This window comes from Alosa alosa, chromosome 9, assembly GCF_017589495.1.
Source record: "Alosa alosa isolate M-15738 ecotype Scorff River chromosome 9, AALO_Geno_1.1, whole genome shotgun sequence".
Taxonomy (NCBI): Eukaryota; Metazoa; Chordata; class Actinopteri; order Clupeiformes; family Clupeidae; genus Alosa; species Alosa alosa.
Window position 1 is genome coordinate 8,268,887 of NC_063197.1, and position 25,943 is coordinate 8,294,829.

A 25,943-nucleotide genomic window follows, 5' to 3' on the forward strand; every position below is an offset into this window, starting at 1 on the left:
CTGACACACAACAATGGCTAGCTAATGACATATCAATCCTGATAGACACCGATGTTATTTTAACACCTAGCCTGTTTGTTCTATATGACTTTTCAAACCTACAGCTGCTAAGAAACTGTTAGTCAGTCGCTGGAACCCCCCACATTCTATATGTAGACGTCTATGGGAACTTCAGCAAACACTACACAACCGCAACCGCACTAAAGATAAACCTATATTGATCTTGACTCTTTAGATTGTCCTTTGAGTACATTTAAGCTGACTGAATATTAACGCTGAGCTCTCACTGTCTCTACTACTCAGGTGACAGCAGGCCATGTCACTATTCTCACAGCTCCTGTGTCACACCTACTAAACAACTGCTTCTTTCACATCTTTCATTTGCTTGATATTTGGAAGTGGCAAAACAAAACGTGCCCAATTAACTGTGATTAAAAAATAATAGTACATTCTATGTGTTTCATTTCTTTCAGAGCACCCAAGGTCGCCTTAGAGAATAAAATAAGTAAAACAAAAAACAGATTTTCTGGGTTGCTTGTTGGAAGAAGAAGAAGAAGAAGAAGAAGAAGAAGAAGAAGAAGAAGAAGAAGAAGAAGAAGAAGAAGAAGAAGAAGAAGAAGAAGAAGAAGAAGAAGAAGAAGAAGAAGAAGAAGAAGAAGAAGAAGAAGAAGAAGAAGAAGAAGAAGAAGAAGAAGAAGAAGAAGAAGAAGAAGAAGAAGAAGAAGAATCACACTCACTGACAGCTTCGGGTAACTTTTGCACAATGTCCAAACACACAACAACAGCAGTCAGAAATGGTAAACATGGGTCTGAAGAAAAATGACTAAATATTGTGCATTTACTTCTGTCTCACATGGCCATTTTTCTGGCTGCTAAATGCCTCACATACAGAGCGGAACAGCATGCCCACCAAGTGTTTGGCCTGAGTGCGTCACTGCTCAGATTAACGTCTGGCAAAGTTAGCAGAGCTTTCCAGCTGCTCGTGTTCGTGTACGTGTCCGCTTTCCGTCGCACGTCACGTCAGCCGGCATGGCGCGGTGCGGCGCCTGGGTGCGATGCTGGGCGAGGGAGGAGGTCCCTGTGCCGTGAATGAAGACAACTCCATTTGCGCCGACAGCGAGACAAGAGCCCTGAGTGCGTACTAATGAGAGAAGCAGCGGGAACACCTACTTAATACGACAACGTCCCCCCCGACTTTATTGAGCAATTATGTTCAAGTGGTGGCTTTGTGAAGGCAGAATTCTAATCAGTAATTAAAGTATTTGAGAGGCCAGGAGAGGTATAATTGGTAATCAGAAGCAAGAGTGTTGTTAAGGGTTTGATGAAAGGGAGGGCACAGAAATCCAGCAGAGCATGTTGGAGAAGATTAAGTATGTTTGCCTAGCCATAGGACCTTGTACTTTCTTTTTTTAGGTTTGGAGACTAACCAGTTGTGCACACACAATCTGAGTGCACAGCTTACAATCAAAGCAATCGATGTAATTATGCAGATCGTCACAAGGCTTAGACTAACACTCATGTAAAGCTTGATATGCTGCCGTCACATTGTGACATAAGCTTAGCAAGAGGGCAACTGTATAGTCTCGATGTGCTAATCTAATTCTACTTTCGATCTGAAATATTAGCCAGACATAGCAACTATGCACAAAGCAACTATGTTGAAAGTGCAGTGACTGTGTGTACAACGTACAGAACAACATGACCTCACAGTCCTCACAGGTCATAATTCAAGCTAACAACTATTCAAAAACTTACATAACCTCCCCTGACCTGCTGGTAAGTTATAAAGTATTTAACCACGGGGTCAGTGACCTTCCCTGGCACATGTGTGCTGATACACACCAGAGAAAAAGAGTGACGTCTGTGTGAGCTTTGCGGGCCTTATTTCTAACCCTCCAGCCAAAGTGACTAAAAGTGACAATGACAGTTGTGGGGGGTAGAAAGCGTCTCTCTGGCGTGTCTGGGCCACATGTTGTCTGAGTGTGATGGGCGACTTTAATGGAGCTTTTAAAACCCATCCTCGGCATGATTTACGGTCATGAACTTGAGCTGAGACCTGTGTTACCAGCATTTACACCAACTGCAGTAAACAAAAGCTAAGTGCGGGGTCCATATGTCACTTAAGAGGCCCCTGTGCTGGGCTTGAGGTTGCCATGCAAATACACAAGATCAACCCCAAGGCCCAAGGAGACATTAGAGAATGTCCCAGTTATCCACCCATACCTGCACACTGCACAATGTTACCACCTCTCACGATACATCTTGAAAACAGGCTGAAAGGACACAAGACAGCAAATAAATGCACTCTTATACTTAATCCATAGATTACATGATGGTGAAATAAAAGCTACATTTCATTCCTCATTTTTGGGTTTTTCATCTCACTCTCCTTTTTCTACCCCGACCAAAAAAAAAAAAAATGGCTTTGTGGAGAGTAAGAGGATGTTTAACGGAAATTGAATAAAAAAATTGCATTCAGTGGCAGAAACCTATAATCCCTCGCAGACAAAGGGGGGATAAAGTGCTATAATGACCACTGTGCCATTTCCTCTGCGCTGTCTCAGAGGAGACTCCTCCAAATGTGCCGCGGCGAAGCGCCTCTAAACACATTGTTTCATCCATAATTATGGAGAGGAGTATTATTTCACCTCTTTGGCTGCGGCAGCGGTGGGGCGGTGGAGACCTGCTCTTAATTAGCTGTGATATACAGCCGGCTGATTTACGCCTCTCTTGGCTGAGATATGCGAGCCGGTGGATTTGAGGTCTTTGGAGACGTGCTTTTTTGGAAGTGCACAGGAGCCGACCAAATTGGCTTCCGTGGATTTTTTTTTCTTTCTTTCTTTTGGTTGGGGGGGGGCTGGGGGGAAGAAGTGGGATTCCACACAGTGACGGGAAAGAAGGAGAGATAGAGAGAGAGAAAAGAGAGAGAGAGAGAGAGAGAGTTTGTTGAAGATTTACCGACACAAAAGCGGGATTAAACTATTGTGTTGAACTAGAATGAAACAAATGCAAAGACAAGGTGACAGCTTGAGCTGCGACTCTGGCTCTGACTGTGACTGTGGTGCGGTGTTCTGGGCATCCATCTCCGGCAGGCGGGCAGCTCGGGCTCCTAGACGCGGGCTACTTTATGCTGCCTTGCACTGAGCTGAGCCTGCACATCTGCTGCCAGAGAGCACGAGCTGAGTCAAGTTCACATTCCTGATAACGCCTTTAAGGTCCCGAAAATGAGTATTGGCAGAGGGGCCATGAGGAGGGCAGTTGGGGGAGGGGGGAGGCTGATGTGGGGGGGGGGCTGGGGAGGCTGATGGTGGGTGGGTTGGGTAAGGTAAGGGAAGGGGGTCTCTGAAAACAGTTCCAGCAGGAAGATGAGAAGCTTTCAGAGATTTCATCACTTGATGTAGCAGAGGAACTTTGGGTTGAGCTACTTTGGCCCTCTTGTTCTTTCCACACAATGTGCAGGAGAGGCGATCCTGAGCCAGAGTACCTGGTGCAGCCAAACTCTGAGCTTCAGAAAGCCTGGAAACGCAAATGGAGCCCCGCTTGGCAGAATAACCACACAGAAACACACCAACAGTACACAGACACAGAAGTGAAACCAAGCCTGCGTGTGTGTGTGTGTGTGTGTGTGTGTGTGTGTTTGTTTGTTTGTGTGTGTGTGTGTGTGTGTGTGTATGTGTGTGTGTGTGTGTGTGTGTGTGTGTGTGTGTGTGTATGCATATGTGTGTGTGTGGAGGGAGGGGGCTGATCTAGTGTCCATATAAACTTCAGCCCCAGTGAAGCCTCTCTGTCATTGTCTGCAGTGCACAGGGCTCGTTCAACAGAGAGCAGTGCTGCCCCAGAGATGTGGAAGGAATGTAGCCCCCCGTGAGCGAGGGAGGGCCCCTCCTCTGCCCCTGCCCCTGCTCCTGCCCCTCCAGTCGAGCCCCCAGGAATGCTTGTTCATTTAAAGCAGACAGGTCACCAAGCAGGTGAGAAGCGGGGGCTCCAGTTCAGCTGAGGACAACAAACCACCAACCACAGGAGGGGGCAGGAATCACCAGCGATGTTGGGCAACTTTCAGTTTGTGCTTTTTTCTTCACTTTCACCTTTTTGTTTGCCCTCTTCTTTCAGTTGATATGGCTTTGACAGAGCTACACTAATAATTGATGAGTTTATAACTGCTGTGTACACTTTATTGCTGAAAAATGCCAATGGTAATTAATGAACAAATATCATGCTCACCCTCACTCAAGGCCAGGTTATACATGACCGAAAAAAGACAGACAAGAGAGGAATAAACCATGACGACCACAACCGAAACGTGGCAGACACATGCTTTCCGGCCCGTTTATGACAGCCGTGCGCATGGCAAGAACATATGCCACGCTCCGCGGATAGACTGTGGTTCGCTGAGGACAGCGGGGCAAGGGGGCGTTAGGATGACCGTTAGGAGGCAAACCTGTAAAGAGGGCATGGACTGGAGTGGAACAGCCCTGGTTTCTATGGGAACCTTGAGACTAAAAAAGCTGCGAGCCTCCTGTATATTCTCCAGATGGAACCTGCACGGTGGGTCTGACATAACAACCGGTCTGTTAGCTGTAGGCCAGCCCAGCAAAGACAAGGAAGAGGAAAATCAAACAAATAAGTCTAAATCAAATAAATAAGTATAAGTATACGGGTCTGTGAGTGGAGAGTTAAGTGCTGATTATCGACCAACTCACACAGATAATCCGCTCGGCTAGAGCGGCAACACAAGCACAATTATTTGGTTTAGAGGCGGAAGATTTGGACAACTCCTAAATGTGACTTGTGTCAGCTGTCTTCGCTAAGCTTATCCCACCATACAACAACAATAAAAGATGATTATCAGTGGCTAGACAGTGCAGATAACACAACGTAAATTCTTCAAAAATGTCCTAAACCTCATTTCCCCATGCTGATACATGGTATGGATAACTGTAACATAAGTTGAGTGGTGCAAAGGCGTTTAGAAATGGTCTGATTATGAGTACTTAGAGGCCATGTCCCAAACTTAGAAATTACTGATTGGCATTAATCTCCTCTCTGTTGAGTGTTAGCGACAGAACACAATGTCGTTCCATCTTAGCTGCAGTGACTGGCATATGGCTGACCCTGTTTAAAAGATTTTTAGAATGTATGACACACATCCTTAAGAAGTGACAGCAAAGCCGCCCGACAGCATTCAAGCTGCCCATCAACTAAACCAACTTTAGACATCGTGTACTCTTCACCGAACACATCATGAATGGAGAGAGATGCAAACGCCACAAATTACATGCAGGATGAGATTCCATGAGCATTGTTAACCACCTACTTACACTGGCAAACGAAAATTGGAAATCAAACTATGTTTTTAAGGGCTTAGGGATTCTTTAAAAAAATTAAATCGGAGACATAACAGCAAAGATTATGTGTTGGAAATGAAGAAGGAAAGTGGAAACATGCAGCAGTGTATGAGGCTTGCAATCCAATAGAAATTATTCTATAGGAAGGAATTAAGTTTAAGATTATGTTTTTTTTCCCTCCCTATACTTATATTTGATCTTTCTATGAAGCAACTTTAATAGCTTGAATGATTTTTTTTGCCTTTTTTTGCGCATTCAGCCCATTTTAAAGCATCACTGAATATGTAGAGCTAAACATTCTGGTAAACCAGTTTGGAAGGTCTCTCAGTTTACCATTTAAGGTAAAGTGTCTACCCTCAGTGCTTAAAAAACACACCTTTATGATTTAATTCTTTCTGCTTTCAGTAATACCCAATAGCTAGGATCTTGGGATTGTTTTCTCATCAGTATTTCCACTGGAATCTCACAACTATGCACTCTGATTTCTTCCAATCGTATATCTTTTCGTTTGGTGGTGGTGGGGGGAAACTAACCAGTCTTACAGTTTGAAGAATGTGTGGCCTACTTCCTCCAGCTTCTGTTTCAAAAAATACTTTTACCAATGCCCAGATGCTTTTTTTTTCTGTTAACACTTTATCCCCATATTACGGATGGAAAAACACATTCCTAAAAACACCAGGCTCTTCTTTGCAGCAGATCAACCACTTTAATGGATCCACAACTGAAGTTCTCAGATCTAAATTTTAATTGACAATTTGAAAATGTGGAATATTTTTATGATTAATGTTAAGAAAAAAAGAGTATTTGTATAGAGAGAGTTTTTTTTTTTTTTTACAACTGTGCTTACATGTATTTGTGCTTTTTTTCAGCAGCTGTTATGTTGTACTGGCAATTTGTAAGTGACCATATACAAAGAATAGCTCTCACTGCTTGAAGAGATATGGTCATTACAAAAGCGAACTTCCACAAATGCTTTGCAAGTGAACAGCATTTTGGGTGATGCAATAATCAATCCCCTGGGCGCTATTAGGAGAAGAAGGACCCCGGGTCTTTTGTGCCTCTTTCCCTATGAGGAGAACGACCTTCGCCCTCTTGGCCTTGCACTGCATGTTTACAAGATATCCGTGTCTGTTGAGGGTGGCCTTGCTGACCGCTTGCTGAAAGGTTTCCTGAAAAGGCAGGATGACTGAAGAGACCCATCAGCAACACTGGATGTTTAGAGGCAGCTGTTCAAGAAGACCTCATGACACCAAAATTGTTTAGAGCATTTTACTCAAGAGAGACTCCTACTCAGTTACACACCATTACAAAACCCTGTGGTATCTGCCCCCTGAACAGAGCAATGGGACGGGACAGCCATGCTGGGGCCAACTGAAAGAGGAGAGAGATGGAATGGGTCCGTGAGTGCCACTGGATGCAGAGGGACAGCTGTGGAGGCTACAGACGATCCGACCTTAGGGACTCACCCATACCTCTCAGCAAGCAATGAGGCTTGGAACTGGGGGTGGTGAAATGGTGGTGGTGAGGAACTCTCATTAATACCACCCGTGAACCTGGAGGGCTGACAGAAGATATGGCCACGTGCAGGTCCTTTTCTGCTGATGTTTTTTTACTTTAGACGAGCACATTCTGTGCTTGTGGGGAAACAACTCATAACAGCTCTGCCATGTTTCTGTCTGTCTGTCTGTCTGCCTGCCTGCCTGCTTGTATGTCGACTAGACATGTTCCCTCTTTAATTCAGCACCTGTCAGATTCCCTTCCTGTATCACCTCTCTTGTCATCCACGGGTATCACAAATCTGCCAGTAGCGGTGGTCGAGGAGTTTACATCTCACTAGACATTAAATTCGCTGCTGAGTAACAGCCCGAACAGGTTGGCGCCCCTGATGACGTAGATGTGGACGTGTGACCTGAATAGAGCAAATCAAAACCAAATGGACCCCACTGAACCATCTCAGACTGGCATAGCAGGGCCTGTCCGCCTGGTTACCCTATCCAGGCTGCCAAGGACAGCCAATCAGGGCTCAGTATCGGGCCTCCACAACATAATGGGTCACCTAGGCACCCCGCCAAGAAGCTCTGTCCCTAATGTGTGCATCTATGCTAATCCCTTATTTTATATCAGACAGTACTCAAGTTTGACATAAAATAAATTATAACGCAAACATGGCTAATCCCAAAAACACATTTTATCCTTAAAAAAAATAAATGGGGGTGGGTCTTGAGATTTTATTTAATGTTTAATTCAACCCAATCACAGGTCCATAGGACAGATATGACCTCTACAATGATTAAACATGTTATTTACTATTCAACTTAGACCATTTTCTTGAAAATAAACAGTGATGGCATCTTGGAAAACATAAACCACAATATATTGTTTCAATGGTTTCAATGGCTGTGGATACTGAATAGCCCTCTACTATAGAGAGGCTTTTACTAGATGGAAGTGGAAAAGTTGGCTGAGTGTAAAAAGACACTGTAGTGTTTGAAGCGAAACAACAGCTGGCAGATGTTGTTCAAAACAGTTTAACAAAAATTAATAACTGATTCTACTCTGTGCCGTGGGGATAGTCTGCGCTTAGGACTCAGATGGAGTTGTGATTTATGTCTGACAAGAGAGCCCAGAATGTGTCAAAGGTCCACATAAACTATGGTGGATGTCCACTGACATAAACACTACTAAAGCTTGTCCATAAAGACCTCTCATATGGTACCATTCCCTGACCTAAATTACATCATAACGAGTGTATGCTTTTAAAAATATGTAAAAGCAACCCGAAAGAAGCACTGTAAGTCAGGATCATGCTATTGTAGCCTTTCGTCATCATTTCATCAAAGCTTAGCATCCATTGCACATAAGGGTGCCAGCCTGCCAACGGCAGAGTGCAATGCCAATAAATACAACTTGGATGTAAACAAAAAAATGCACTGCCTTAATCAAGACAAAAAAAAGTGCACTCTTGTTGGTTCATCGAAATCAAAATAATTTTGGCTGCATCTCATCTGATATTGTTTATCACAGAGAAGCAATTTGCTCCTGCTGAAAGTTTCCAAGTGGCCACTGCGTCCCATAAGCCTCTTAATAGCACAGAGACAATTGCAGAGGGGAAGATAAGACAGCCGAGATTAAATATCCCAAAATGAGTTTTTGGATTACGGAGCCGGCCCAAACATGAAATAAGCCCAGAGAGAGAGGGGGCGAAATCACAAGCTCCTGGTAACTTTCGGCAAGAGTAAACAAATCCCAAACTGATACACGTGCACATGCAGAGTCTGTGTGTGTGGTGGGGTCTTATCATACCAAACGGCCTCCACTTCTTTTTAGACCTCTAACAAGGGGGGAAACTTCAATAGTGAAAATGTCATTTTTCCAAGACTAGGGACTTTGGTGCAAATTAAATAATCCAAATATAGGCTATCATAATAACAAATAATAATAATGAAAGACAAAAAGGAATAAGTAATGAATGAAATGTATAATCTTAGCAGCCTAAATTCCATTTGTGTTTCGAGGTTTGAATGTTTCACTGAAGCCATCTGTATCATAGTTATTCCCCTAAAGTGTCCTGATGCGCTGTGTACACATGTGGACTTTCGCAACACAGGCTAAATCAAGGCTAAAGTTGTCAGTTGTCATCAACAAAGGCTTACTATGTTGGATTTTCACAAATATACAGATTATTCAAAAGCAGAGAATATTTCTAGTTGGAGTTTGTCCAAAAAACATGGCCTGCTACTAAAATATGAACTTGATGGACAGGCTTTTCGGTTGCTGGTTGGAAAATACATTTTATATGGTTTGGCACATGAGGATAAACATGCTTCTTTTCCTGTGATGTTTCACTTTCCAAAGTCCATACAAACACACACTGCCATCTCCAGAAGGACACCCCAACGTAAGACACATACACAAACCATGACACACACACACACACACACACACACTTCAAAAACCATCACAAACAGACACACACACACACACACACACACACACACACACACATACAGTACACACACACACACACACACAAGCAAGTGCTACTGAACACCAGAGAACACTGATGCCTGAAGCCCTGCCTAACGTACAGTAGGACTCCAAGGGATGCCACCGCAAATTCTGATGGGGGTCAGCCAAGAATGTTTAGGGACTTGCCCGTCTTCCTTTCATGGAATGATGTCAAAGGAGTTTAGGTCCTGGGTGTAAAGTAATGCTGGTGTTGGTTGGCATGGTGTGCTATTTAATGTCACTGAAGAGACACTGCTCCTTCACCTTGTCATGTGTGCAACAAAAACATCCAGCTCTTTACTCAACTATATTTGTTGACTGATACATTGAAATGCACCTTCATTACCTTTGTAGACACACCAAACATTTCAGATCAAAGTTCACACGTGGCCTGCAATCATAACCAAACGTGGAACTACTATGGCATCAAGCTATGCTTGTACTTCCTCCTGTACTTTGTAGGTGAACAGTACTATATCTAATTTGTCATAATAGTATTAACCCTTAGAGGATTCTATGATGAATACCTCTGACTTGTACCTGAATCACTCAAGTATGTGTACTTTTTACATAAGAGCATACTTTGTAGTGCTCTGTTTTGGTAGTGCTTAGGCTTAAGCATGCACTGTCTTGTTGTGAGAGCAGTATTTCTACAGGGAGGGCTGTTCTCAATTAGCCTCTCAGGCACCATGGAGGAATGCAATGAGCAAAGCCAGAGAGAGAGAGAGAGATGGATAGAGTGAGAGAGAGAGAGAGGGGGAGAGAGAGAGAGTGATGGTAGCACACCATCTCACTGGCCTTCCCACTGTCTTGTTTCTTCACTTTCATTCAAAAAACAAACAAACTTCTATCACAAATAAACACAAGATACTCACTCTCCCACACACATGACCATTAAAACACAATTTCTATCACACCGCCTCTCCCAGTATAACACACACATACACACACATGCACACACACACACACAAATACATAGTGGCATCGCTGATATTAGACAGTTGAAGGTGTTCACACCAGTAGGAAAATTGTGATGAAATGATTGCCTGCTCAGTGGCTCAAGGAAGTACTTTCCAAATGCTATAGAAGAAGAGGAAGATGATCTGCAAAGCTGCAGAGAGTCGTGTGTGCTGAAAGGTCATCTGTGTACACTTCCCCTTTCAGAAGCAGCTTCGTTTATTCCACACAACAACTACACCGAGACAGAGCAACTTACGGAAGACTGGTGGCACTGTTCAGGAGAGTCTCATAGTCAGTAAATGACACACGCTTATCTTCTGCTAGTAGCAGGTTTCACACATGCTGGTGTGACTTTCTCTTTGCTAACAGGGCTGCACATGATACAGTATCTGCATTTCCATCTGTGGCTGAGGCGATGACAGAGACAGCAGTCACAGAACAGCATTGCTCTCATGATCATATTAACTCAGAGTCAGTAGCTTCTCGAAGACACCATTAGCGCCTACTGTGTTTTCGACTGTGATCTTAATTACAATGAAATCCATCTTCTAAGTTTGCTAAGTTAGCGGTTCTTGCTGTCTAGCAACTTGTGCTGTGGCAAAAGCTTTCCAGTAAGAGACACGTGGGAAGTGTAAATGAGATTGAAATCAAGAGCTGTTGTGGCACACTGCAAGCAGAAATCTCTGTGTATCCTGGCAATATGTATTAGAAATGTAATATGAAATGAGGTTGCTCTGGTCAGAGAAGATGCATTCCAACATGTTTCCCACGTCTGCATCACATTACCATTACCATTCATACAGGCTCCTGATCTCCATGTACAAAATAGTGGCTCAATTTGGCACAGCACAGACCTTTAGGTTGGGCTGCTGCCCGTGAACCTACAATACATTCATGAATGGAACACGCACTGTGTCGAGCTCACTAAGATATTAAAATAATGTGGAATTCATCACTTCTCCTCTCGGCACCACAAGCCTTTATCCACACATTATGACAATTCAACTCTACTCTCTTAAAGGAAGACATTCATTCTGTTTTTGAATTGATCGAAAGAAAGAAAAAAGAACAAAAGAAAAAAAGAAAAACAGCCCTGCCCCCATCCCACTCTTCAGACGTCCTTAAAGTCATCCCTTACTTGGTTTATCTCCCATTATGTTCTCCTCTCGGTGAAAAGTACCCTTGCTCTGATAATTGACACATTCCCTTATCTCGACTAATACAAAGTCAATTAGCTTGTGGTGGAGCCGTACTTATCCCCTGTAATGTAGGTCTAATGAAACCCTTTCAGTACACGACTCCAGCTCTTTCATTATTGTATGTTTTAAGTCAGGTGAGAATGGATGGCCAGTGAAGACACAATGACTTTTCTTATCGTCACTATTATTATCGTTAGTATACGTATTATTAGTTGACCTTGAGTAGCGATGTACTTGGACAGTTATGTAAAAGGGTCAGAGAATGTCCCGGCGTGAAGTCACATTGCCGGATTCAGGCCTGACTCAAGAATTGTGAACACAAAGACATCTATGATTAATGTGAATGTGACTGAAATCAAACATTTTTAAACCAAGAACCGAATAACTTGGTTATGGAGAAGTGGCTAAAAAAGAACTGCACCTGTATCTTACATCTCAGTTTTCATTGTAAATGAGATTTTGGATCAAAATGTTGTAATGATCTTAAATGCAATTCAACAACATTCGATTTAATCAACTGATTACTTTCAAAGTCATTTCTGAGGGGGACGCAGACATGCCTCCAATAATAACATATTGTGAGGTTTTTGCTTCTTTGTCTTTGTTATTGAAAGCCGCTGCAGAAGTGGCAGATGATCTCCGTGGGTTTCCCATGAGGGTGGGGGCCGAGAAATAACCGAGAGTCGCAGTTTCACCAGAGGCTCCCTGGGGACCCCTCTCTCAGAAGCCGCGCTACGCCGCGCTGCACCGCACCGGCGCAGAAAGGAGAAACAAGAGAGGGCGCGTTATGCAATGTCTGCTCTTCTGTGGTGAGGAGCGAGTAATATGCCTCAGAGGGGGGTAAGAGTGGAGGCATAGAGGCAGCACAACAGCTGAGGTGTTTTTCTGTGTACTTGAGGTGGTGAGGTACTGTAAGGTGGCGCTTGCGCTGCGCAAACCACAAGGCCCCGAGGACGCCGGCCAGCCTGCAAACGTTGGCGCACTTCTACTCCTAGGACGCTTTTCACACTGCTCCTGCTTGACCTATCCTTTCTAGTAATGTCCACATTTTTTTCATTCTTTTATTTTATTTACAAGGTTGATTGACAGTGAAACCAGTACATTAAACCTGAAACTTTAGTGGTTAGTTTTTACTTTACATGAGCCAGCCAAGTCAATGAGCAAAAACTGAACGGCAAGGCACCTTGAAGTCGAATTAAAACAAAATGTGCTCCTCCGGCCAGAGACCCAGAAGATCATGCCGAAAATGTACTGAGCTAGAACAGAGGATTTCTACTTTGGAATCAAAGATTGGTGTCCTTCCATCAAAGACGGATGAACTACCAGACATCCCATGAAGTGAGTACAGCAACAACTGGAAATGCAGAGACAGGCACAGACAAGAAGCTTTTTCAGTGATATTTTTTATTTTTTTTAAAAAGTCCGGCCAAAGTGGATATGTGGGAAAACTCGGTTTCACTTTCATCAAGGGAAAACAGCGTTTTTGCATTTTGACATGTCGTTCCCTTGTTTGTTTGAAATCTCTGATTGGCCACCTGTTTGCTTGAGGGGTTTGCAACACCCTTCCCCAGCTGTTTTTAGCATTGATGTGAACTGAATTACTTTTATAAAACGGAAACATCAGCTTTTCCGAATAGTCTACCCTGCTACATTGAATTTCCCCTTGAGGTATCTATCTATCTATCTATCTATCTATCTATCTATCTATCTATCTACATACTTTGTTGTCTTAAATTTTGCTATCGGGTGTTGAACAAGATTGACAGCGCAATACGACCAGAAAACAATATTAAGGCATTTGTGGAGAAGAAGGATGGTTTGGGTGTTCTCACAGCTCACGGTAAGCTATTTTGTTGTTCTGATTGTTTAGGTCTATCCAATTGAGTGCAGAGGCATTCTCTCCATCGTATCAGTTGAAACACGCCCCATAATCATTTCCCAATGGGGCAGTATCAGACTCAAATTCTGACTAGAATTGATGACAACGTCAGGCTACTGTAGGTTTAAACACCTGGTTCGCAAAAAAACATGCTTTTTTTAGTTGGATGAATTTTCAGTTGGATGAATTTTATTGACAATTTTAACCTTTTTTGGAATCACAGGGAATATTTCAGACCAAATAGCACATAACTAAGTTGGGCTGGGGCCAAGATCTTAACTGAAAACGATCACCTCTATCCCCTGCACCCAATTTTTTTTCTGCCAACCTTGAACCGACCCTCTGATAAGCGGTCAGTAGCCATATGCTACAGACAGAACAAGTTGATGACATACATCAATACCTCGGCTAAACCAAAACACTGCTGTGGGGCCCTCTGGTAATCACCCAGTAGCCTCCACTGAAATGAAGACCTTGGAGAAACATAAACAACCTGATCAACAATCCCCAGCCTTGTCCACTGGACACGATAAGAAGGATACTGCTGAAATGACTCAAAACCAATCACTGGCGTCAAACTCTCCAGAATCTGTCTCCTGTAGCCTAGAAATCTAGACGCGCCCCTAGCGGCCAGGGTTTGCTGCCAGGGCTAGTCTAGCAACTCTCCTTTGGCTTGTGAGCTCCAGAAATCGAAACTTATTCAGGCCAATGAAATCGTGTATAGAGTCGTTAGGTGGGCTTAACATAATGATTGATGGCAGAGTTGCAACGGTTTGGCTTGAATTCCCTGCTACTTGAAAACAAATAAGATGGATGTTGCTGATGGCGAACAGTGTGACACGAGTTAAGCTTTTATTAAGTTGGCAAACGTTTGAACTAGCCAAATAGCTCCGGTGGTGGGAAACGCATGGGGCTCATAGCACTGCCGCTGTCCTATTGCGTGCAGAGGGAATTTGAAAGACAACTGATTATCCTGCCCCTCGGACTGAGCACTGCGAACGGTGAGTGCCCAGACCCTACATCTTGATGTGGGTCTGGTTCGCCAGGCTACTTGACTTCCTGAGCAGAGAAGAAACTCCGAGAGAGAGCCGACCACCAACACAAACCCGAGAAGATTTTCAGGTAAGAGCAGGCAGACTAGGAAAATACACATTTACAGTACGCACACACACAGAGATGGCAGACACACACATGCACACATACACACAAACACACACAGTCATAAATACGTACCACTCACTCACATATGTACACAAACATATTCATGTACAGCATGCAAACACAATTACACACACACACACACACACAAACATAGAGGCTGGATATAAACAAGATCTGTAGAAAGGAAAACTGTATTCTAGCTGGGCCAATGAATTTACATGTCATAAGATGAAATTCATTGTTTTAGGTGCTGAGGTTCATTTTGTTTTGGGTGATGAAACCCTTTCCTAACAGGTTACACCTCTGAGATTACCTGATGCCTAAATAAATGAAAAAATAAAGCACTTCCTTGTCAAGGCAATTATATTTTAGAAGTGAACACTGAAAAAAAGAACACTTTGAAGTGCCAATGCTCTAGCACAGAACCTCCATTATGCAATCCAGGCAGAGAAGCGGAGCAAAGTCGTGCTGCTTCCAATCAATCGCATCCTGTAAGCAACTGACTCTAAAAGGGGAGGGGGTGGAGGGGGGGTTCAAGTAAATACTAACACACCACAGCGTGTTACATAAAGCATGGGTTATCATGTCTAGCTTCCAATACAGCATCTATGATAGTGACTCAATGATCATTTCATGCAAATCACAGTAAACAGAAAACTACACTATGTGGCCCTGGACGCTGAATTAGAGCTGAGCACAATCATTCAACTGTCATCCATAAAAATATGCAAATGCCTAACAGAATCCCCCTGCAATTAGGCGGATGTTTCCATGACGAGCACAGAAACCAGCCATGTGATGTTTATAATTAGTAAGCCTTATCCTGAGCTGCATCAAAATATAGCCAAGAAGGCCTCAATGCCAGCTGAGTCAATTCAGGTAAACCTGTCGAAGGCACAGTCTCAACAGAAATGCACTGTTTCTGTTTAATCTCATATCTCTTATAGAATAGATACAGGGCCACTGTACCATTCATTTGTAAACAAAAACAAAAAAATTGTGCACACACATACCCACACACAAACAAACACACACACACACAGATGCTTAATGGGCCTTTTCGGGTCACCAGTGGATAGACTAGTGTATGTGTTTCCGTCCAGAGATGGAGGAATACAGTGGTCAGATCTCAATCTCCTGGACTCAACTAACCACATCCCACCACAGTTTTACACACACAAACACACACACACAAACACTCCCACACAACATGTACTGACATATGCACACACACACACACACACACACACACACACACACACACACACACACACACACACACACACACACACAGACCTCAACTCTCTTTTGTTCCCTTCCATCACCAAGACTGTCAGTCGTGGAAGACCATAAACTTCTCCATGGACACAAAAAGAAAGGCTGCGAAAAAAAAAGCATGTCCTTACATGGGCATCCATGGCCTACTGGTTATGGAATCGGACTTGTGACCGAAGTCTGGCCGGTTCGATCCCTGACTGGTAGAAAGGGGGGAATGATTGAACAGCGCTCTTCCACATCCACATCCACGGATGAGGTGTCCTTGAGCAAGGCACCTCTGCAGCTACTCCCCTTACACTGGATAATGCTCAGGGTGTGTGTGTGCTCCTAGTGAGCTCACTGCTCTAAGTGTGTTAAAACAATTGAGCCAATGATGCTGCCAATGATGCTTGATCATCCTCAAGTACACTGTGGATTTTTTTTATTTAATTTATATAGTATATTTAGTATTTAGTTCTGTTCGTTTTTCTTATATTCTACTGTCTCTATTGTACAGTGACATTATTTCAAATAAATCTAAGAAATCTAATCTGCTTACAAAAGCGGTGTGCCATTATCTTTACGTTTGGCGGATAACATCTGCACTGTCCCAACAGCCCTGAAACGGAGTGGTTATCATTCTCATTCATGCAGCAGTGATGTGACAAATACAAACTGGCTCGACAAATACTGACCAACTCTAACCAACACCAACAGCTGCATCAGTATGTGTCGGTCTGTGTTTGTCGGATTAAAGTGTTTTTCAGCTTTAACATGTCCAGTCAGGTAACAAATGTCTGTCTTGTCAGTTACTGTCTGAGCAGTGTGGAACTGGAAGTTGGTTTTCTAAACATTCTAAAGACTGCAACCAGCTGCAGGGAATATTGGGATTAGTTGGGGATTGTCTGATTGTTGGGCATCAAAGATTTGTGAGGAGATGAGCTTTTTAAAGCTTTTTTTAACGTTTTTTAAAGGTGCTGTCAGGGATTTTACTAGATTTCAAGCCCAAAATATTCTTGGTCACATTCAGCAATCTCCTCCGAACCGCTAGCTGAGTACACTGTAAAAAAAAAACAGTCTTTGTGGGCAGCCCTGACTCCAAAAACTGTAAACAAACAAAGTGGGGGCAGCTTGTCCCCCAAACAAAACCTTGCGTGTAATTTCTCTGGGAATACTGAAGGTAGGGGTGAGCTACCTCTCTGGCGTGTTTGGTTTGGTCCTGTGTTCAAATATAATGCAGGGTTTTTTGCACAAATGCGCCTACTAATTAATTCAAACATAAACATAAACACAAACAACGCGACTTCCTGCAAAATCCCTGACTGCACCTTTAATCCAGCAGCACACATTCTAACAAACTCACGCCTTTGATGCACCACTCGATGTAGCCAGATATGAACTAGCTAGCTGACTAGTTAGCCAGCAAATTTAACAAACTAGCTGATTATCCAACAGATTACATTTGTTTTTGTGACTTTATTAGCCTATTTTGTGCAGGCACTGGTCAAAACGGAGTTAAACACTTCAAAGTATTTCTCTGTCACTCCTTGGACCAACACAACTGTCCTGACACCACTGCTGGACTGACTGTGTGACAACACGTCACTGTGCGGTTAAAGCAATGTTTGCAACATTACATTGTTTAATTCACATCACTGCAAGTTGTCACTGCAACAGCCTCGATTGCCACAAATGTTTGCTGTGAATCGCCCTTTACACTACTATACAGCACCGTGTGAGCAAACACACACCAGTTTCATGAGTCGAGGGCAGGGTACAGTAACTGGGGACCCTGGGACAGGAGGAAAGACGGGTGGACACATGGCCTGATGAAAAGGCCTCAATACCCCAGACAAGGCATCATAAGGCAGTAAGGACAGTGAGTGGGGCATCTAATAGGCCAGCAATCTGGGACACGCCCCAAGCCTTTCTATACAGTACTGTATTTATCCGCATCTCTATATGTACATGTTACATACATGTGTCCACCTCCAGACCCTAACACACACTTCAAAGCTGCCATCATTTCAGCATGGAATCTACAATCTTGTTCTCTGGAGGCCCAAACATGTTTTTTAATAACACAATTAAATCAACAACATGTTTGGGTTTCTTCACCTCTATCTCTGACCGTTACTTTTACAGGGCATTCCCATACCATATATACTGCTATTGTTCGACCCAATAACAAAACGGTAAACACTTTACTGACAACAAATAGCCTCTGAACATACAGTAGGTATCTTTACGACACCAACATGAGCTGTTATACACAACAATGGCCTTGACTGCTGCCAAGTCTCAGACTATACAGCTCTAGTAGGGTTCCCCTGACACCATCAACTGACAGTGGCAGCATTACAGACACCTCATCATGGCTGTGCTCTCAAGGGGGAAAGGTCAATATGAGAGTGCGCTTAAGGCTGTGGGAGCAGAGTCCAACGCGACTATATGGCACTGTTTGTATGTGGCAATCTCTGAGATAAAGATATGGTTCAGCTGAGTTTGAGGCAATAAAGTACTTGAAGAGTGAGGTACTGTATATTGGCAAAAAGTGAACTTAAATGACCAGGAACAGATATCCTATGAGCCTCTATGGAAATGATTTGCGAATGGACAATGGTTAATAATCTGCCAAGTGACATCACAAACAATGTGTGAGACCGTACCGTAATCTTTACGGAACACAGGCTTCCCGAAAACCTTGTTTTTATTTTGATCTGTGAATCTGTGATTTCAAAGAATATCCTGCAAAAGAATGCAGACCAAAAACGAAGGAGGCACGCAACAGCCACGACTCCAGGAAGACGCTCCACACATGCTTCACAGCAGAGGCCTTTGTTTTATGAGCGCCTGTTCGTTCAAGTCGCAGCATTGTTCTGAGAGAGAGCAATACAAATCTCGCGTCTCGCTCATTCGCACCAGCTCACAGTGAGAGAGCGAGAGAGAGAGCGAGCCAGCCTGAGCAAGAAAAACAGCCACGACCCTCACTAAGTACCCAGGCGTCTCCACCTCCCTCTGCCTCCTACACTGTTGACACATAAATCTGAGTTTTTACACCTGCAGTGCATCAGAGCGCTGGCCTCTGCCAGCCTGCATTAGACTGCTTCTCGTCTGATGGACACAGAGCGGCAATCCTCCATCTTGTCCCTCTTCCTAGCTCTCCATCTCTCCTCTCTCTCCATCTTTCCTCTCTTCCTTTCTCCATCTCTCCTCTCTCTCCATCTCCTCTCTCTTCCTTTCTCCATCTCCCCTCTCTCTCCATCTCTCCTCTCTTCCTCTGGCCATCTCTCTTCTTTTCCTCTCTCCATCTCTTCCTTCTTCTCCATCTCTCTGTATACTCAGTCAAATGAAACACACACACACACACACACTCACTCACACACACATACACTCACACACGCAGACACGCACACACACCTCAACTCTCTTTTGTTCCCTTCCATCACCAAGACTGTCAGTCGTGGAAGACCATAAACTTCTCCATGGAAAAAAAGGCTGTGGAAAAAAAAGGCTTAGAATGCGTGTCCTTGGCCATCCATGGCCTACTGGTTAGGGAATCGGACTTGTGACTGACGTGTGGCCGGTTCGATCCCTGACCGGTAGGAAGGGGGGAGTGATTGAACAGTGCTCTTCCACATCCACATCCATGGGTGAGGTGCCCTGGAGCAAGGCCTCTGCAACGGCTCCCTGTGCACTGGATAATGCTCAGTGTGTGTGTGTGTGTGTGTGTATGTATGTATGTATGTATGTATGTATGTATGTATGTATGTATGTATGTATGTATGTGTACACTACCCCAAGATAAAATGCAGAGGACAAATATCCAACAGAAATTTCCTACAGGAAAAAAAGTATAACACCCGGTCCACGGAACAATCACAGACTGTATCAGGGCACCAAACTTCCTCAGATTAAGGTCTTTCAGCACACAGTGAAAGCGAAAAATAGGAGTACATTTTAGCAGTACTCCAAACGATTGAGCCCATGATGCTGACAATGGCTTGACAGAACTTGTGTGAGCACAAACTTATGCCTTCTAATGCAACCACAGTCTACTCAGTAGGATATTCAGTTGGCATTATTTCATCATAGGGTGTGCTGAAATCTAATCTGCTTACAAAAGCGGTGTGCCATTATCTTTATGTTGGGTGGATAACATCTGCACTGTCCCAACAGCCCTGAAATGGAGTGGATATCATTCTCATGCATGCAGCACAAGTCCTTCTGCAGTGATGAAAAGTGATGAAACTGTAGCTGCTTTTAAACCTCTCTGTTGAACAAGTTACAGGCTGAACTCTCAACAATCGTGTGTGTGTGTGTGTGTGTGTGTGTGTGTGTGTGTGTGAGGATTGTCTGGGAAGGAGTATGAATGTAAGCAGAGAGTTGTGTGTGTGTGTGTGTGTGTATGAGAGTGAGAAGAGGCTGGAGTCTCCCGCTGTGGGGGGGGGGTGCACTCAGGCTCAGGGTGGATCTGATGTGAGAAAGCCCCCTCCCCCACACATACACACTACCCTTCCTGGCCCATTCAGTGTGATAGTGCACCGCTCTCACTCGACCCCACTCCCTCACACACCCAACGAGGTCTTACTTAAATCTACCCCGTCTTCTCATGAGTCTTCACCACGAACAAAGACTCAGCTTCTTTCTCCTCTCTTCCACCATCAAAGCAATCCAACTGCTACAGGCACACACAGGCACACACACACACACACACAGACACGCACACACACACAACGTAAAACCCTCAACTTATCTTTTAACTCTCTAAAACATACCAAAATAGAATGGCTTAATTAATACCATTTTTAACAGAGAGATAAAGTTTAAGTCATATTTTTAATCAGCAGTCTTTTTAGGGTCGCAGGAGCCTGCACTGTAGCTATGGCAACCGGTATCTAACAGAGCTTTTATCAGCCAATTAGCAAAAGAAAGTACACTTTTATTACAGAAACAAATTCCTAATAATACCCTTTAGAAAAGAAATTAAGACGACAAAGTGCACACTGGGAACAGAAACTGTTTTTGAAGATGTGGCCAAAACATACACATTATGCAGATGGCTGCAATGTGGTTCCATACTGTAGCAACATCTCAAAGGATTAACTGGAGAGATCCATCATTCCCTCTCAAACGCTCATTTAAATAGCTAGTATTTGACTACGATGACCCCACACACACACATGTTGTATTGTGGGTGTCTGAGTCTGACAGCATAAATAGTGTTAGACTTTCCTCACTGTGGACAGATGATAGATGAGCTGTTGACTGTAAACAGAATTCTTTGTGGGACACTATGTCCCAATGATGACTACAAAAAGCTAAATATTTATAGTTCATTTCCAAGCTGAGTGACCAGATAACATAGTTGCCCTGGATTAATGCCTTCAATTTCCTGTATTGAAACTTCAGACAAAAACGTCTGAGGACAACATTGCTATGGAAACTGTGGTACAATTGATTTACTGGGCAACACTAGCAACACTACAGTGAGTCCCTGAACAGAGAAGTGTAGATGCTTCTCCTGAAAGGACTCGACCACAATGAGAGAAGTCAGATAGGTCTCACATGAAACCTAACGCCAAAGAATCACCCACAGTCCGAGTGTGCCAATTAGCTTGGCCTTGGTCAACAAGAGGAGCTTCAAGTAAATTTAGCACCATGTGATCCCAGCAGATCACAACAACACCATAACTATCTCACATAACACTATGTTGTAGTCCTGATGCACTGAAGTAAACTCTTATATAACTTGGGCTACTGTTTTTTTAAGTCCATTATGTTTTACCACAGTGGGTGAGAGGTACCCTGCTGTAGCCAGGGTATGTGATGATGTGGTGCTATTTTAATTCCAAAGGCCAAGGGAACTTTATCATAGCATCCTGGATCCATGAAATAACTGGCCTTTAAAAATAAAAATCTGCCTGCCTCTATGGGAATTTAACATAGGGGTATGTATACTTATGGTCCCTGTATTTTAAGGAAGAACAATTATTTATTTACGATACATTATTGATTCACAAAGAAAATTGGTGTCCTTAAAGGTTGGATTTTTCCTCATTTTTCTTATCAATTTCCAAAAGCTGATTTTTTATTTCTCCTTTTAGTCAACTTTAGGATGTGTATTTACAGGGTATATAAACGTATGAGCACAACTGTATAACTTGGGCTCCAGTTCTCAAGTCAGTTATGTTTGAGAGAGCAAATTAAGATGGATCAGAGAATTAAGGTGACAAGGTGCCAGTGAGGGTGCTGCAGGCCAGAGTGAGGTGCCAGTGAGGGTTCTGCAGGTCAGAGTGAGGTGCCAGTGAGGGTTCTGCAGGCCAGAGTGAGGTGCCAGTGAGGGTTCTGCGTGCAAGTGAGGGTTCTGCAGGCCAGAGTGAGGTGCCAGTGAGGGTTCTGTGGGCCAGAGTGAGGTATTGAACTGAATTCTGTAGAGGCTGCTACAGGAAGCCAATGAAGAGGCACTACCAGAGAAGACATGTGTCTCCTTCAGCTGATTAAAGACCAGACATGCCGCTGCCTTTTGAATCATCTGTAATTGTCTCATTACACAAACAGGTGGACTAGCTAATAATGCATTGTGATAGTCCAGTTCGGACAGAACTGTGGCCTGCACAAGAGTTAAAAGGCCAACTATGATGATAATAACAGAGTTAGGGTACAAACAATATCCAAAAAAAGCCGTTGTATAGCAACTAAAATAGGAAAAATGTATGTTAATTTACCATGGCTGGCTATGTATCTTGCAGCTATAGTTATTGGCATAACACAATCTAGCTACAATTCAGAAAGAAAGAAAAAAAAGAATGACCACAAACAAACACACAACACATTTTAATGGCTTGTGTGTTGTGTTTGGTAGAAAGGGGACATGGTTTTGTCAATAGTTCCAACAAAACGTCATATCCAAATCTTTCTTCCTTCTGGAGGCCACTGCTATTTAACAAGAGCCTAATCACGCACCAGGCCCCTCATTGCAATGAATTATGATCAGAGGGACAGACGGGGAGAGTGACAGGGACACAGGCAGAAAGCCCCCCCACACACACACACACCACACCATTGCCACCACCACACACACACACTTATTACCTCCCACCCCCACTACCACCACATATACACACACACTTATTACCCCTCACCCCCAACTACCACCACCACCACCACATACACACACACACACACACACACACACAAACACTTATTACCACCCCCACCCCCACCACACACGCACACACACTTACTACACCACTCCCCACCCCCCACACACAGAGCTGACATTTTCTTGGCATGGGTCAGCCCCATCGGAGGCTGCAGTTTGATACTGGGGCCGCGCTGCCTGGACGGAATGTGCCCTTCCAACCCTCTGGTTACCGCCAGTCTTTACATGAACCCGCAACCCTGGCATCATGCCAACGCCTCCCTTACCCTCTCCCTACAGGACCCCTAGCCTCAGCCCCAGGCCTGCCCCCCCCCCCAGTCCCGCCCACAGGCTCTTATTTCAGCATCCCCATCCTGCGCTCCAGCCCCCAGCCCCCCCAGCTCAGCCTCTAAGTCCCTCTGTCCCATACCCCGCCCGGAGCCCCATGCCCCCTTGGCCCAATCCTGGATGCCCAGCCACACGGTCAGGCTTTTCACCAGTGCTACACGTACGGAATTCAGAGCAGCGGGGGGAAATTCCTTTACATTAGTGAAAGAGAGAGAGAGAGAGAGAGAGAGAGAGAGAGATCGCTGCAGACTCTATCTGAAACAGGTCTGAAGTAGAGCTTGGAAAGTCTACATCAGACGCAGGCCAGATCTGAACGACATCTAGGTCAGACCGAGGCAAGAACAGGGTCAAATCTACGCCACATGCCAGCCAAACCTGGGCCAGATGCTGATCTGACTCCATTCCCCTGAGTTTGTGTGTCCCTCTGGGAATGAAAAGCAAGAATCTGTACACACAATTGAGCCCAATTAAAGTATGAATTGACTTTATGGCTGGTAGTTATCGTCATTACATCAAATAGTCCAAACCATTTGAGTTACGATCCTTTCAACTGGTAATGGCTGCTGTCAGTTGGTGTTCAACACGCCACTTCGGCCTGTGCATAATCTGCGGCCTGTGGTAGGGATTATTCAAATGGTTTTAAATCAGTGAGGCCTCTACTCCCTCTTCTCCACCCTAGGGCGTGAGCATGCGGTGCCGTCTGCTACAGGGTTCAGAAATGAGCCACTCTGTGTTGGAGTCGTCGTTATTCTCTTTTAAAAATCATCATCGCTGGACTGCCTCCGGATTCCTTGCTCTGGCAAGAATTACAGAGAGATTCATGAACCCCCCCATCTCTTGCTTTCTCAGTAATTTCGTACAAATAATTATGTATTCTGTCTCATGTACTGTTTACTACTTTAGCATCCGAATTAGCATCCGTTCATGCCCATTACCAGATGTACATGTATAGAGTATTACACACATATGATGAACAAGAATCATGTCAGTGAGAAAACCCCACACATAGAATCAATGTAAAGCCCCATCTTAATGTAGTCTTGTGCTCCAGTCATCGCCTTGATATGTCCATGTGCTGTCAGGTATTTATAACCTGACCTGTTAACTTGACATAGACAGCTGTTGATGTGCTTGAATGGGCTGTAATTAGGATAGGCTATGAGCTTTTTGAATATGTACACGTGTGAGTGTGTGTGTGTGGGGGGGGGGGGGTTGCAAGGGATATGTTTCGCTTAGCCATACCAGCCATACCAGTGTGCTAATGTAAGCTTGTGTGTGTGTGTGTGCGTGCGTGTAAGTAGCTTGTGTGTGTGTGTGTGTGTGTGTGTGTGTGTGTGTGCGTGCGTGCGTGCGTGCGTGCGTAAGGATCTGCTTTTGCTCAGCAATACAGTTAGTGGGTCACCTCTCCTATTGGTTTGTGGGGGTTAAAGTGGGGCTTGTTAGTGGATGTGTAAGTGTGTGGATATGTTTGTGTGTGAGTGTTGGTGTGAGCGTGAGTATTTATTGGGTTCTGCTATACCTTCAGCACCCTCCCCCGGTGGTTTGTAGGGGTTGAACTTGGGCTTGGGGGCCACGACAGGGGCAAACTTCTTGGGAGGCTGTTGCTGGGACACAGAAATGCTGGTGGTGCCCATGGGCGGGCTGGTCTCCATGCGGGCGGCCACCTGACCCAGCTCACTTCCGTCGGCACTCCACATGATTCTGCACAGACACACACACACACGCCATTACATTACATTACATTTGGCTGACGCATTTTTAGCCAAAGCGACTAACAACATGGTAAACAGGTTAAGTTTTAAAGCAATTCTCAACAATTTTAGGACAATTTTAAAAACGGTAGAGTACAGTAAGTGCATCAGTGAGTGCTATTTTTAACAGTTACATGTCAGTTCACGACGGCTTGTAAGTGCTAGGATCAACAAGACTAGTTGTGTGTGGTGCTTATGAGAGGAGATGTTCTCTAAAGAGCTGTGTCTTCAAGAGTTTTTTGAACTCCATCCACCCCAGAGTTAAACAAGCGGATGCATACCTTTCTTTTCTTTATGCATACAATAACACAGTCCGACACAACACAGTAGCTTAGCTCAGAGTAATTAACTGGAGGTGGGTAAGTCCAATTAGCCTACAGCTCCCTTTTACCTATAGGCTAACTATAGGCTAACTGGTCTAACCCACTTCTAGCTAATTTCCCAAAAAGTCGGCCTGTTTCTTTAACAGACGCTCATTGGTTACTGTATATGGTAGATTATTTTGTACAAGGTGATCAAGAATAACAGTGGTAAGCGATCAAACAAAAACAAAAGCATCAATTTATAGTAAAACAACATTGCATTATCTTGAAATCTACTGACTTCTTACTTCTTCTTATAACCTTTTATTTTTACCTTTTTAAAAATTAATGCGGCTCTAACCGCTTAACGTACAGACATGTTAAAATAACCATTGTGTAGGTCTGGAATTGGGCAAGAGAGTTATCATTTCATATCAGTTAGTTTGTTGTTCATTGAAGATATTTATCTATTTTTTTTTATTTATTGCAAACACCATTGACATTACAGAAAATTTAACACTACAATGACATGCACAACAATACTACATCGGACAAACAGATGTACATTACACAAGCACATACTGTAACT

At 43.9% G+C, this 25,943-nt stretch overlaps 1 protein-coding gene across 5 annotated transcripts in view; it reads right to left on the reverse strand.

Annotated features, from left to right (window-relative positions):
- Positions 1 to 25,943, reverse strand: part of LOC125300311 (LIM domain containing preferred translocation partner in lipoma) — a 198,350-nt gene that overhangs the window by 101,555 nt on the left and 70,852 nt on the right. For all 5 annotated transcript variants that reach the window (XM_048252088.1, XM_048252090.1, XM_048252089.1 and 2 more), the window contains one exon: positions 24,821 to 25,002. In XM_048252088.1, the coding sequence (XP_048108045.1) occupies positions 24,821 to 24,998 (178 nt within the window). In that variant the 5' untranslated portion in view covers positions 24,999 to 25,002. The remainder of the gene's footprint in view (positions 1 to 24,820; positions 25,003 to 25,943) is intronic.